This window comes from Saccostrea cucullata, unplaced genomic scaffold (assembly GCF_032062105.1).
Source record: "Saccostrea cucullata isolate Sc308-1 unplaced genomic scaffold, CSIRO_AGI_Scuc_v1 ctg298, whole genome shotgun sequence".
Classification (NCBI taxonomy): domain Eukaryota; kingdom Metazoa; phylum Mollusca; class Bivalvia; order Ostreida; family Ostreidae; genus Saccostrea; species Saccostrea cuccullata.
The window spans coordinates 220,384-235,360 of record NW_026926095.1 but is presented as its reverse complement, the minus strand read 5'-3'; the positions used below and the strand labels follow the sequence as shown (position 1 = coordinate 235,360).

General features: G+C 32.2%; 1 protein-coding gene and 1 long non-coding RNA gene across 2 annotated transcripts; one reads left to right on the top strand and one right to left on the bottom strand.

The window, feature by feature from the left end:
* The first annotated feature begins 767 nt into the window (after window positions 1–767).
* On the top strand, window positions 768–5,041 carry LOC134270752 (uncharacterized). The gene is made up of 3 exons (XR_009992880.1): window positions 768–1,100; window positions 2,300–2,472; window positions 4,824–5,041. It is a non-coding gene; the product is annotated as an uncharacterized LOC134270752 (long non-coding RNA).
* A 1,389-nt stretch (window positions 5,042–6,430) lies between these two features.
* LOC134270762 (homeobox protein orthopedia-like) lies at window positions 6,431–14,713 on the bottom strand. Its single transcript, XM_062753004.1, has 3 exons — window positions 14,653–14,713; window positions 13,656–13,921; window positions 6,431–8,474 (listed from the first exon to the last, which is right to left on the bottom strand). Exons 1-3 carry the CDS (start codon window positions 14,711–14,713, stop codon window positions 7,944–7,946), a joined length of 858 nt encoding a protein of 285 aa, XP_062608988.1. The 3' UTR covers window positions 6,431–7,943.
* Between the last annotated feature and the right edge of the window lie 264 nt (window positions 14,714–14,977).

Here is a 14,977-nt window from a genome sequence, read left to right as displayed (position 1 = left end):
GCACCGAGAATAGTTTGACGAGAAATATACAACAAAAGTTGTGCGTAATTATGAGAGCTTTCATATAAGATTAAGGAAAAGGGGCTGGCCCCTATAATTAGGCCAGGGGTAAAAAGATCATAAACTTCTTTTTTTTCTGAGAGCTAAAAATATGAATTTTTAATGGTAACAGTTATACTATGAAAAATTTTATCTGAAATCATTTCGAATTGATGAAAAACCCTGTCATTTGGTATAACAAACTCCAAACTATATTTGTTTTTTATAAAACAAATATGTGGGAAACCTTACATGGACAAGTTGTCTAGCTACTGTAGCCAGCCAAGCCTTTACTGTGCCACTAACGCACAGTTTTAGCAGGGACCTATATACTAACATAGGTCCCTGGTTTTAGTTGATGCATCAGTAAGATATAGTGTTGATTCGGTGTTTCTCTGTTTTCTTTTTATGCAAGTAATTTAAAATGTGATGTATGTACACAACAAAAGGTGAATTTTTCTGCATTTGTATAGGTGTAAACAACGCGCGGCATTGTGGGAAACGGGAAGTACTAAAGACTTGATATGCTAAAATATCCTGATTTGACCTGATTAAAAACTGTCAGTAATATTCCAAACAAATGAATTCTTGTATAACATAATGCATCATAGTCAAAGGTCTTTAAAATAAGACATTTTAAGTACTCAATATTATCATTTAATTTAAAATAAAAACATCGGGTAATTTCAGGTCTTTAGTACATCCGGGTTTCAGTTTGTCAAATCGAAATCGGCAAATCGGACACATGTTGATCATGTTTACAAAGTGAAGTTGAGGATTTTCTCACCATACAAGCCGTATGTAAACATGCACGGACATTTTATCTGCAGCTCAAAGTACTTTATCAATCCTCTGGAGTATTATTCTAAGCAAAATTATCCGATTTATATATTCTTGTGTGAATTGTTTACGAGGAAATTCCGACTGTCACAATAATAAACAAGGATGAACACTCTTGACTCTGTTTCGGATTCCCCAGTGATAATTGTATCGAATGATTAAAGAGCTGACGGTTACATTTTAATTTATGATTGGCGTGGACCATGGGAATGAATTCGAAGGTAAGATTTTTGTTTACCTAAAATTTACATTATATTACTATGGCAGCTTAGAGCATTTATCGGCTGTCGATATTTTTAGAAATACACAGACACAGCGATGTATTAGCCTAACTGTTTTACAGTTCAGACGCTCTCAGTTGGCCTTTTAAAATCCCCACAGCTTTAAATTTTATTTAAATATGTGTGAGCATGTAATTTCAACAATACTTGCTTTCAACATGTTCAAAACAAAATGTTTTTCAACTAATAATATGTTGACGGGTGTGATGTTAGGGTACGATAAGCATGGTAAGGGCAGATACTTATTCACTTTTAATTTAGATCAGGGTTGTCAAACCGCACTAGACATTTGGTGCATCGATGCATGTTCACATGGACTGAGTTCAATTCAAATTATTTTAATTCGAATTAATTTACTGCGCATTAAATTACTTTGCATTAGCTCCTTGTGAACACTAACATGACTAAGGTAAGCTAATTCCAATTAAATTTTGAGGCATGTGAAATGGCAAAATTAAGTCAAATGCTACATGTTGGTGGTCAGCTTTAAGTACTTGTGCTATTTTTGAGTGAAAAACTAAGGAAAATATAGTGTTAATCACTAAAATGTGAAAACAGACACTGTGACATTATGTCATTGACAAATACATCTGTTTATGCCTAAGGTGACATGATTTGTAAATGATGTCATAAAAGCCTAACTGAAGCCTGCATGACTGTCAAAGTAAAATTTTTATTCGATTTGGTTACTTTGCATTATAATTAGCTGTCATGTGAACACAGTTTGATTCGCATTAGTTTGATTTGCATTTAATTTAGTTTACTTCGCAATAATTTACTGCGAATTAAACTCTCCGTCTGAACAGGGCACTAGACTCTAAAGTCACATGATGTGGTAGTGTAAGTTTGGCCTACAATACCACTTTCAAGCTTGAATGTAGCTCAAAGAAGCAAAGCACTGTGGGTCCAAAGTTACTGCAGAAAAAAATTTAGTATAATTTATTGACAAAAAAATTGCACACAATATAATATTGCTCAGTTAATTAAATCAATATTTTATTATGTCATATGTATGTTTCTTAGTTAAATTGCAAAAGAAATTTGTAAAAAAAAAAAAATGTAATAGTAGAGTTTGCTTTTTTTGTGATAAGGCTGCAGAAATGGTTTGTTTGTTAATTAGTCTATTGAAAATTTTTCAGTCATTTTATGATGCCACCACTTGGGATAGTAAGCTGCAAATATAGACTTGTACTCAGCACTTATTGCCTTTGAGAAGTAAGGGATCATTTTCGTGCCAACACCCACACCTACTGTGACACAGAATCTCGGTTTATACAGTCTCTTTGGAGTAACCTGTCTCTAGCATTTAGCAGTAAGTATCAGCTTCTTATTGATACTTTGATTGATAATGTTATCATGAGAATCTCACTCATTCACTCATTTAATATATACTGGTGAATAGCTTCAATATGGACCTTTACTTGGAACTCAGGGTCATTATCCTAACATCTAATGTGAGGTTTTTAGGGTCTAATTCACTACAAATGTTGGGTGCATGGTTATAAGGGAACATAACTGCGTACATGTTTTTGTCTTAGGTTTGATGCAGTGAATTAAAATCAAGCCCAGCTTCATGATTATACATAGCGATTGCCCTACCACTAGGCTACCATAACAGACAATGATGTATTTGGGTTATATAGTAAAAAACGCTTAGGCAAACACTTATAATGAAAAGAAGCTTATCGAAAACTGAATTTTATTCCCAGTCTTTTTAAAATATATATGGAAAACTAAATGGTGTCCTGATAAGGCAATTTGTTAAAGTGTGTGTTAGGAACAATGTGCTAACACAGTGTTCTCAACACTGTTAGGCTAAGGCAACTTAGAACAACATGCAGTTGTGCTGATGCTCAACATGCTGCCATGCTAAGGCCATTCCAAGTTTTTTCTATGTTTAGCGTCCGTGTGCGCCTTGGTTTTTGACACCCCATGTTAGAAAAAACACACACCATCAGGAGTCCTGAAATTGATTAATTTAGGCAAAATTGTTGAATTTGTCAATTTCTCCAAAAAATTCTGTACAGTAAGTTATATTTGGTGTATTGTAAGCATTTATTCCCTTGTTTTTGCTTAAGAATAGACATTTCTTCTATTAAAGTAGTTTAGTTAGATCAAATCATTGAAAATCATTTTAATCCTGTGTTTTATGTTTTGGCTTCTGTGTTGTTGTTTTTTTTGCGAATAGATTGGTAGGTTTTTGAAAGATGGGTGGACGCTAAACAGAGAAAAAACTTGGAATGGCCTAATACAACTTTACACAATCTATTAGGCCAAAATAAAAAAATACTCCTGTTTCCTGTCACCCGACCTACCCTACATTTTACCCTCCGACCCTAAAAGTTTTTATTACATTTTCATTTTTTGGATAACTATTTTTCTAAAATACTGAAGTTGACCAATGATATTTACAGAATTAATACATCACAAGTGTACAGGTTACCTTTACTTTATAAATCTTGATTAACAAACTTGCTTTGAAACTGTTAACATATCATTTTCTTGTTATTACAGTTATTACATGCTATATGTTCTGCATTCATTAAATTTTGAAAATAAAATTTTTTCTCAAAATAAAATTTTTTCCCTACCTACCGACCCTAATTTTTTTGGTCAGGGGACAGGAAACAAGAGTATATTTTATTTTAGCCTTATGTGTAAGCTTGACGGCGTAGTGTAAACAGCCTGCTGAAACTTTGTTACAAACGCACTAAGTACATTGTCACCGTGTTGTCATAAGCACACTAGCCCATTCTCATAAGCGTGATAGCACATTTTTACTTCACGCTAGCATGTAAGTGTCTTAAACAATTAGCATGCTGTCATAAACTTAGTAGCATGGTGTTTTAAATGAGCTAGAGCAGCATTGTTACTTTGCGCTAGCTCATTGTTTCTTATGCGATGCTGTTTTGTCACTTCATTTAGTGCATTGTTCCTAATGTGCTGTAACACCTTTATGAATGGCCTTATCCTGACACATAAAAAATCATAACCAGATACCATCTTTCTGACTGATTAGTCGGTTAAAAACTGTTAACCATTACCATTCCTAATAAATTTTGACATGAACAAGTTATGTACATACCCTTTATTTGAAATCATGAAAAACTAATATGTTATTTATTACATCCTCAAATGACTGCCTGTAAACCTAAATTTATAAATGATTATAGAGTAGTTTTACAAATAATACACATGCAGAAACGTGACAGTATACATTTATTGACTGAGTTCGAGGGCAACATGCGTTTTGTTGGACCAAAGAACCAAACTGTCTGCCCGAGGCAGACGCATTTTGCCCGAGAGCTCTGTCAATAAATGTTTTGTTATACCTTTCATTTTATTATATATTTTTTGACATACATGTATTTTGTACTATATTCCGTAATGTAACATTAGATCTGTCATTGTTTAAAACCAAAGAATGAAAATGAGATTAAGCTCCGCCCATTCTGTGACGTAAGCAGTCCAACATCTCTCCGAGCGGTCCAACATCGATTTTTTTATGCCCACTCAGCAAAACATTAAAAATGTTAGACTTTTTTCTGTATAGATTTTTATAGGAACAATTTTTTAAAGGTATAACAATATCTTATAACTAAGTTTGATGGTTTATCTTATCTGATAAGTTGTACTTTTAAAAAAATCAATTTCTTTTGATAGGTGTGACTGTCATCTGAGTACTGAAATTTGATGCCAAGCATAATCATGATTTGCCAGAAGAGCCTCTTTTGGGAGATGACAAAGAATAAACAGCAGAATGAAATTGAAACAATCAACTGAATCAAGTCTCAGTTTAAGAAGATGATTTTAAATATATCATATTTAAATTTTGATTTGAGAAACAGACATAAATCCAAAAATATGATTATATCAATTGCTTTCAGTTTCTCAAGATAAATAGATTTTGTTGCAAAATCTAATATGTTTAATTTGGAATAAATGTTCTTTTAAATATTTGTCAGATCTTGCATGTTTACATCTGTATTGAGGTCTTCCGCTTCCAAGGGAAGACATACCAATTCTAATGGTAAAGATGATAGAGGTCTGTCTTCAGTGGCAATATATAAGGTCTAATATGTGTATTTTTACAGTATAATTGAAGGAACATTGCTATCTTGGCATAAACAACTAAAGCATTAACAAATGTGCATGATTCAGAACAACGGACATGTTATTTCAAACACAAGATCAAAGAGATGTCCAGTCACATTTCAAAGTCAACAAAGCACAAAATCTGTTTACAGTTTAGCTCATATGAGCTAAAGCTGTAGTAAAATTTTGAAAATTCACCCATTATCATCTTTATCTTAAATTCTTCAGAATTTCATTTTCTTCTCAGAACAACTGGACAAAGTTAAGTTAAACTTGGCACAGAGCATTCTTTAGTGTAGATTTCTGTGATTTAGTGATTTTCATAGGGTCACATTGACCAGCATTTTTCTCAAAATTGCTTTTAGACAGAAACATAATATTTTCAGTGATGATAGAGCTACATGTGCTGATGTGACACATACCTCTCTCTTTCTCCGGAAGTGCAGCACGTCGGCGCTCGCTATGGCTTGTAAAAAATCCCATCGGGGATTTAGAAAATGTTCACACCTTTTCTGCAATATCTTTTTACATGTTAATATTTTGAAAAGACATTAAGAACAAAAGTTGTGAAGAATATCACAATCTTCCAAAGGATATCAACTATAAAGGGCTTGCCCCTATAATTAAGGACTTAGAGGGACCAAAATTTTTTCCTTAATATCTGAAAAAAAGATTTGAATTTGTAATACGTCAAAGAAGCAAAGTTGTTCAAAATGTCAAGCTTAATCTATTGAATTCGTCCAAATGCGTCTGGTGACGTCGCTTCTGGTCAAACCGAAAGTCATCAGAAAGTGCATATTTTTGTCATTCTTGACAAGGTTTTGGGTAACATATATCACTGAAGGCATTAAACTTAATTTTTTGTCAATTCACATCACTTTTGGTCAAACCAGAAGTAGCCAAAAAAGCTTATTTTGAAGGTTTTGACTCAAAATTGAAATTATAAAGTCACTGGAGACAACCTAGCTCATTGCTTTCTTTTTGTTGACGTCACTTCCGGTCAAAACAGGACGGAAGACCTACTCGTTGCTTTGCAACGAGCTTTGCTCTAGTTAACGCTTATATTTGATTAAATCATATTGGTTGAACATAAAATTAATTTTAAGATTTTAGAATAATTGTAGGAAATATAACATATACAGCTAGAATTTCTTAAATCACAAGCAAGACCTTAGTTCATTTTGATTGTTTTTATTTTATTCATTTTTATATCTTATAGAGTTTATCATACAATATTGTGACATACAATCATGATACATAGAAAACAACAATTCCAATAAACAACAAGGATGGCACTGATACACTCAATGATATACAACCCAATGTCTTAGAGAAAATATGATTCATGATACTCAATGAAGAAAACCATCAATTCCACACAACTACCATTATGTAAATTTTGAAATGTCATGTAAATTTTGTATCAATTTACTGTCACCTGATAAATACAAAATTTACAAAATGACACAACGATTTGCTTAACTACATAAATGATGGTGTACATTGTATATATATATACCAGATATATATATTTATACATTTTTAAGCTATGATTATTGCAGTAGTTTAGATACAGATCTTTTAATAACAAAAACTTTTTAATCATCAATTTTAAGTCTTCTGTTATAGTTTAAATGGTATTAGATTTCATTGTTTCTGGTTCTGTATGCGCTTCAATTGCAAGGCCTGTCTGTACGTTCCTCTTACACATGTGTGTGCAAGTAATTTTCCTCAAGAATTTGCGACGATTGAAAGTTAAATTACTTTGACAAGTTTTCTCAAAAAGAATTTAGGTTTATCAACTGGGTTTGAGTAAGATTTCTTTAATATTTTTAGTAAAATAATTATAAATCACTTGACATGTATAACATTTTTATATACATTTTGAAACTAGTTTAGAAATCTTAAGATAATATTCGCTTGTAATGATGATAAATATTTTTGATCTTACCAAGACAAAGAAACAGTTGAAGAATATTTTCTCATACCTTAAGAAAATAAAAAATTAAAATTTATAAACATATTAGATGAAAAACATTAATAAATAAAAGAAATTCTAAGTATTCTTGGCGAAGATGCATATGGATCGAGGTAATAAAAAAGCAAAATATTGCAATAGATAATACAATTTCGAATAAAACATTTTATGTTAAGTTCACAAAAAGAAGAAAAAATTCCAAATTGTATACTTAATATGTAATTAGTATTTCTATTCGTTGCATCATAACAAGCATTAACCTTCTGAAGAGGTTGAATTTAGTATCAATGCTATATCCCTAGAGAGACAGTGTATCTAAACATATGTGTACAATTTTTAGCTGTTTGACAAGAAAACTCAGTGATGTGTTTTTCATCGGAAGTAAAATACATAAGCCTTTGTCCAGTAGAAGTAAATTTCTGCTAAGAATACAACTCAGCTTAATAGATCTATTTGACATTTAAATAAATTTAAACTATTTTGTCAGAGAGGTACAAAAAAATGCTTGTTGTTTTTTTTTCCCGGATGTCTTCTACATTGTACAATTAAAGACCATGTCGCATTTAGCCTACATTAAACATATAAAGCTCTAATCAATAAAATACGGTCCTAAATTATAAATAATAAATAGTACATTTGTTTTAATTTAAAACTTTCACTCGATACTGCACTGCATTTCAAATTTAAAGTATTACTTGGGGAAAATGTCTTCACCTGTACCCTGAAAGCGTTGCTGTATGCGCCAAAGCCTTTCTGCGCAGCTCTGCTATACTGGTGCCCCTCCAAACATCTTCCACTTCCTGCATCCCACAATTCACTTGTGGATGGGAAATCGGCGGAGAATTAGAACTTGCTGAAAGAGGAGAAGCACAGCTAACAGGTGGAACACCGAAGCACGTGCTGTGCAGCGAAGCACCATTATTTGGCATTGAAATGTTGCTTGCAATCGTAGAGCAAGCTTCTTGGAGGCCCGTGAACGGGACCTGGGACCCAAAAGACTGACCCAGGGATGTTTGTCGAGGCAAGGAGGATGCGAGGGCAAGAGGGTTTCCGTTCATTGTTGACGTCATACTTGGAATCGAAGACCATCTCGAATCTGTGGGACGAAAGGTGCAGAAAGCGTCATTCATTGTTCCGAATGGAGACATTCCAGGGTTCGGCAACAAGGCGCCAGGTGTTCGGAACACATTTGTTGTCTTCTTTCTTTTCTTCCATTTTGCTCGTCGATTTTGAAACCAAACCTGTTAAAATAAAGTTTTAAGAAATATTTGAAAATACAAGAAAAAGTTGTTGACTTACATAAATACAGTATTTAAATTGAATGGGGTACACAAATACAATGATGCTGTGTATTAAAGTGTGAAATTCTAAAACTGGTGCAGGTTTTGTTTTATAAATAACAGTCAATTTCAACAATTTATTGTTTCATGCAGACAGCCAGAATAGAAAGGATTTGCACAATTAAATGATATGTACGTAGATAAGTGAAAAAATTATAAGCTCTTATTTGCTTTCTTTCAAGAAGTGCTAACATAGGTAATATACATTAGTCATATTTTTCATTAATTACGAGTACATGTACATGCATGTCTGTCATCTAATGTAATCTTATATAATAATATATTAACATTTACATTTCGTGATAGCACAACTAATTCAATTTAAATACCATCTGTTTATTTCAATTCAATTTTAAAAATTTGTAATAATGAATTATGATGGACACCTGACGATGGTTAATATTAAATAAACACTTCTACATAATTTAATGTCAAGAACAATCAGTTTGTTTTGAACTTTCAATCATGTTTTATCAAAACTTTCAATCATGTTTTACAAGATTGTGATGATAATGTAAATGTTAACGATATAAATATTATGATAATATAATTCAAGATACAGTCGTTCAGACGAACACAACATTTATTGACTGGGTTCGAGAGCAACATGCATTCTGTTGGACCCAACCACCAAACTGACGGTTTGCCCGAGGTCATTTAGGTTCCAAGGGCAAACAAAAGGCATTTTGCCCGAGAAAACACTTTTGTGTTCTAAATATTAATTTATGGATAGGAGTAAATACCAGAACACGACAACTGTTGTCATGTTCTAAAGAAGATGGGTGGATAAGGCGGACAAAGTCCCTATAGTGCGAGAGATAAGAAGTGAAAAATTTAATCTCAATTATATCCAAATTTTATTTGAAATCTTATCTAATATTAAAGTATACTTAATGTAAAATCTCTACAATTTGCAAAAATCTCACCAAGACTGAAAATATTTGCCTATGAAAAAGCATATTACACACACTAAAAAGAACAAAAACGATAATTTTCTCATACTTTAACAAAAACTTTCAATATGAGTGGGTCTTCCCTCCATTTTTTTTAAAGATAATCCTAAAAGTTTGCAATAAAATATACATTTTTTGGTTTACAAAAACATGAAGCGAAGACCCACTATACCTTAAAAGTGCTCTTTTATGACAAAACATTCGCATCTTTCAAGTCCATTAAGTCAAGGGTCATATAACGAACCTGATTTAAATTCCCAAAATCATCATAAGCCATGTAGCATAATGGTAAGTCTCAAAGCAGTATGATACATAGGATTTTTATTGCTAGGGGGTTCGAATCCCACGAATATCATCTTATATTTTTCTCTCAGAAAAGTTTTTTTTTCTCATAATTTCTTAAATTTTAATAATGAGAAGTTAATTTAAATACTCAATTTACATATTGAATATGATTTCTTAATATCCAACGCGCTATAGGCATTCTGCCCGCTTTGTTCCCCCATCTTCTTTTGCATTTACTCCCATGCAATCAGTAAATTAAAAAAAAAACGCGGTCAATAATTGTTATGGTATACCTTTTAATTTTGATTTTAACATATCCTGAGTTGGCTTTCATGGTTTCGATCATTGATAAGGTTTGGCTGATCCATACATGTATCCTACAGGTAAATGTAAAAGACAGTCTTACATGTACACGGTGTTTTTCGTGCATGGGTCCCGGGGCAATATCTTCCCTCAGCGGTTCAACATCGATATAGTTTTTGGACCGCTGAGGGGAAAATGGAAAAGTTAAGACTTTGTTGAATAAAGATTACATGTAGTATATATTTAAACATAAGAAATTTTATTTAAAGGTACATGTACATCTTTTTTATATAAGACTCTTCAAACCACACGATGCATTTGGAATGATTATAGTTATCTAAACTGAAGTTATGGGATTTTTTTCTCATTGCATGTTTTTCTTTTTAATTACATTATATTTATTTATTGTCTAAACAGCTGTTACTTCCAATTATTTTTCTTAATTTCAAAAATTTATCTCAATATCTGTATGAATATATTAGGTCTCTCGCCATATATAAACAGTGAATCTATTCAAATTTTTTAAAGTTTTTTTTTACAAACGATAAATATATGTATTACTTTTTTAACTAATTTACTTATTGAATGAAATGTAAAGGCAGTGGGTCTTGCGTTTAATCCTGTGCATTCTGTGAACAAAATACAATTAAAATTAATTCAAAAATATATAATTTTTCAATTATTACAGTACTTTAAAATTTAGTTCCTTGCTTTGAACGGATTTTAAACGGTTAATAATTTAATTTCCAGGAAACGTCAGATACACCACGCATTTTCTATTTTTATCCTTGTTAGAAGAAAACACTCCTACTTGTGAAATGTGACCACTGTCTATTCCGATCTTAAGCTTTAAAAAAAGTTGTTCTTTTCCGAGAGTATGAAATCGCTGTCAGGACCCAAAGTCTCGCGAGATGAGCGTGCGTTAGGATGACATGGCAGACCCGTTTTCCAATAACAAGACACACGCAAGCACGGTGGCCGTTAGAAAATGCTAATTGTTCTATTTGCACATCTTTGACAGGGCTGAAATACCGTTGTGTCATGATATTCCTTTGACAATTTAGTAGAGTTAATAAAATAATTATAAATGTGTCAGTCATAGATAGGCTTTGGTCGAAGATAATCTGTATGTTAATTGAAATGTTCCAATGGCGTGAGAGAAAAATTCATCAAAATCGTATGCTTCATCAATGTATATCAATTTTCAATTTATGTCTCCAAACCCATGCACAAACAACTAAAAATAAAATAAAATTATTCTTTAATATTTTCTGTAAAATTGAATGAAAAAATTCACACAAATAACTGGATTTGCTTAGACGAAATTTCTTATGCGAATTTTATACACGTAAATGTATATTTTAAAATGGGGGTCATTTTAATTCTAGAAGTATATTAACTACAATATTTACCTCCTATTTACCATGCTTTATTTCTGAACTACAATGCAGTTAAAATGCCGACGATTGAATGCAATTGAATTTGTTTACTTTTCACAGGTTTTATTTATTTTAAGCAATTAATTGAAGAATATAAATGTGTGTAAATCGGCGAGGATCAAAGAAGTTATTAATAGGATTTGTGTACAAGAGAGTATCAATAAAATGGGGTCAACCGTCTCGATTTTTAAAGTTTGAATCAACTTCGTCTTTGGTTTGACCGACCGTTCAGGTCATTTTATTTAAACAACATTTAAATGTACATATGAATTACAAAATGGAATCGCACTCTTTTTCTGTTATGCTTCTGAAAGCCGACAATGGAATTGTGTATCGGGCAAAAAAGCATCAATATTCTGGTCACTTCAAAGTAAAATCCTCCTTTGAAGTCTTTTAACACTAAATCAATTAATCATAATTGAGATTTTTGTTATACTGAAATAAAAAAAAACTTCCCATGATATCCATTCCTTATTTGAGAACGAAATATTCAAATTAAATTCAAAATAATTTTGCTTTACTTTTTTAAAGTGATTAAATCAACAATTCTGCACGAAAATTAAAGAAAAATAATATTTAAAAAAATCTTGAGCTTCTACGAGATATCAAAATCTTTTAAATAAATTACATGAATAACAGTATTATTTTCTCTCAGCTTGGGGATTTTTTTTTTTTTTTTTTTTTTTTGGTGGGGGGATGATTTTAAATAATTTTTGACAATGATTTTGTGTAAATAATTTCGTAAAAGATGAGGAAGTTTTAAGTTTTAATAACTATTGTGCGATTCTTTTGTTATAACATTTAAACAATGAAGTATCGATAAACCAAACTCAGTAAAACAAATCAAAATTGTCTATATTATTTGGCACATACAAACAATTAGGATGTCAATTTCACAGTTTATATTTTTTTCTTTCGTTTCAAGTGTGGAAACCGTTAGAAAGCCAACATGAAATATACACCTTTCGCGTGGCATTACATGTCAAAAGTAAGGTGCGCGCCAACGTGTGACAAACTCTTACTCACTTTCTCTAAATGTCGGGGAGTGCATTGTGTTGTCTGTTCATAATGTTCATTTATGTTGTGGAAAAAAATCAGCAAATGTACAACTACAAGTAATTCTTGGCTTATTTTATCATTTTATATAGGGTAAACATAATCATTGTCTGAATCGATGAAATGGTTAAATTATGATGCCAAAAATCACACATCTTTATTAAAATAATATGCTGCTATCAAACTCGAATTTGCAAAGAAATCACAAGTATGTTCAAAGATGACTCTGGTCAAAGCATGAATAGCGCCCATCTCAGGTGTTTAATTTATATGGAAGATACGAAACAGCGGGGTGCAATTTGCGAAACTGCGGGGTAGCTTCGTAAATTGTTCTTATATCTTTTGTCGGAGTTTGTATTCTTCTCAAATTACCTACGATAGTTTTTTATATGCTTTAATTAACATATCATAGATTAAACAGTGAGACCATTAGTAAACGTAAAAGAACAGCAAGATATTTTACGAATGGATGTGATTCATTTTTGTTTGACAAAGACGGATTTCAATAGTTGTCAGTAATATCCACCTGTTATCTAGCAATGATTGAAAATTAGCCACGTGATTTTTTGGTGTTTTATCTTTTTTAACATAGTTTGATTACTTGTGTATTTGTAAAAAAACAAAAGATGAAATTTCATTTTTCAAATTCATACGTCAGTATATTTATAACTTCAGCATAAATTCATGAATAGTCTCTTGATCGTAGGTCTATTAATTACAGGGACCTATATACTACCCACTGAATCATTAAAATTAACTGGTCGAAAAAAGTTTTATGATTATTATTACTAAAATCTAAAAATGGAGTAAATCAAATAAATTTTCTAGCATCACCCAAATATCGTCTCTGGTGATTTTATTCCTGCTTGACATAATATTTTTTTTACGCAATACGCATCAATTGCATGCTTCATTTTTCATTTTTGCAGAGACATTTTCATAAAGTTTCAAATAAAAAAAAGAACTACACAAAACCCTGAAAAAAGATGAATAAATACACAAAGACATTTATGGATTCTTAATTTAAGTTGCTGAAAAATACAAACCTGAACTCTTGATTCGGTCAGGCCGATTCTAAGCGCCAATTCCTCCCTCATGAAAATGTCAGGGTAGTGAGTTTTGGCAAAGCTTCTCTCCAGCTCGTTGAGTTGGGCGGGGGTAAACCTGGTCCTGTGTCTCTTCTGTTTGGAGGGTTTATCCGAGTCCCCCATTCTATCTTCCCCCTCACTGTCTGAGTCTCGGGAGGGACTTTGTGGGGGGATAGGACGAGTGTTTCCTGTGACATTTCCCAGCTCGTTCTTGATGACGCCACCTAAATAGCATAAGAATACCGAAATGCACATGTTATCATGGTTATTTTCTGCTGTTGTTTTTCAATTTTAATTATCGATATTCTTTAAGCAATTTGAAATACACGTGCCCTCTTTATTATAGGTAAAGTTCTATTCAATGAAATGTTATCAAACATCTAATCGTCAAATATTTGATGAATGAAAATAATTAAATATTAGAGCAATCAAAAGGTTAACAAATTAAAGCCAATTCAATTTAATTGAAGAAACAGGCTCCGAATCACGAACCATGTAAAGATTAATTAACACGATTCTAAATTCATATTCGATATTTCTTTTCCTTACTTGTATAGTAAAAATTATCGTCAATTTTAAAGCTTCAAAAATATCTACGGAAAAGTTCTATTGCTGTCACCCTTAATTTTTAGTTTAAATACACGGGGCGGGATTTCGTCGGATCATATTATTGTAGATTTAAAGATAAATAATTTATTTAAACACAAAAATTGGAAATCAAAACATTTCCTGGGGATTTACATTGACGGATTATTGGGACGCGTTAACATCATTAAAGAAGGTGTCGCTTACCGCTAATCATATTTGGTTCACAATACCCAATAAACTTGAAATTGAAAAACTGGGGTTTCATTACGGCCAGATGAATTAAATAAGAACTAGTCCAACCAGGGCCTACTGGCTTAATTTGCTTTTCTTATAAATGTAGAATACTGCAGTCGGAGCCATCTCTTACCTTGCGAGTTCCCTCCGAAATTCCCAGCCATGGGCATCAAAGTCGCGGTTCCTAAATCCATTTTGGATTCCTAATTGTAGAAGAATCACATATGAAAATTATTTTTTAAAACCTTCCATTTATTTTTATATCAATTGTTTGGGTTATTTCTGATAAGCATCCGCAAATGAATTTCATTGGACGAAATTCGATCTACGATTTGCCGCTGACGTACTTATTGCTCCTGATCCTCCCATATACGGCTACGGAGGCATCTGGCAATGGCTCTGAGAAATGCCAATAATTTCAGAGTCCATGAATATTAAGTGTTATTGATCGCTAAAGG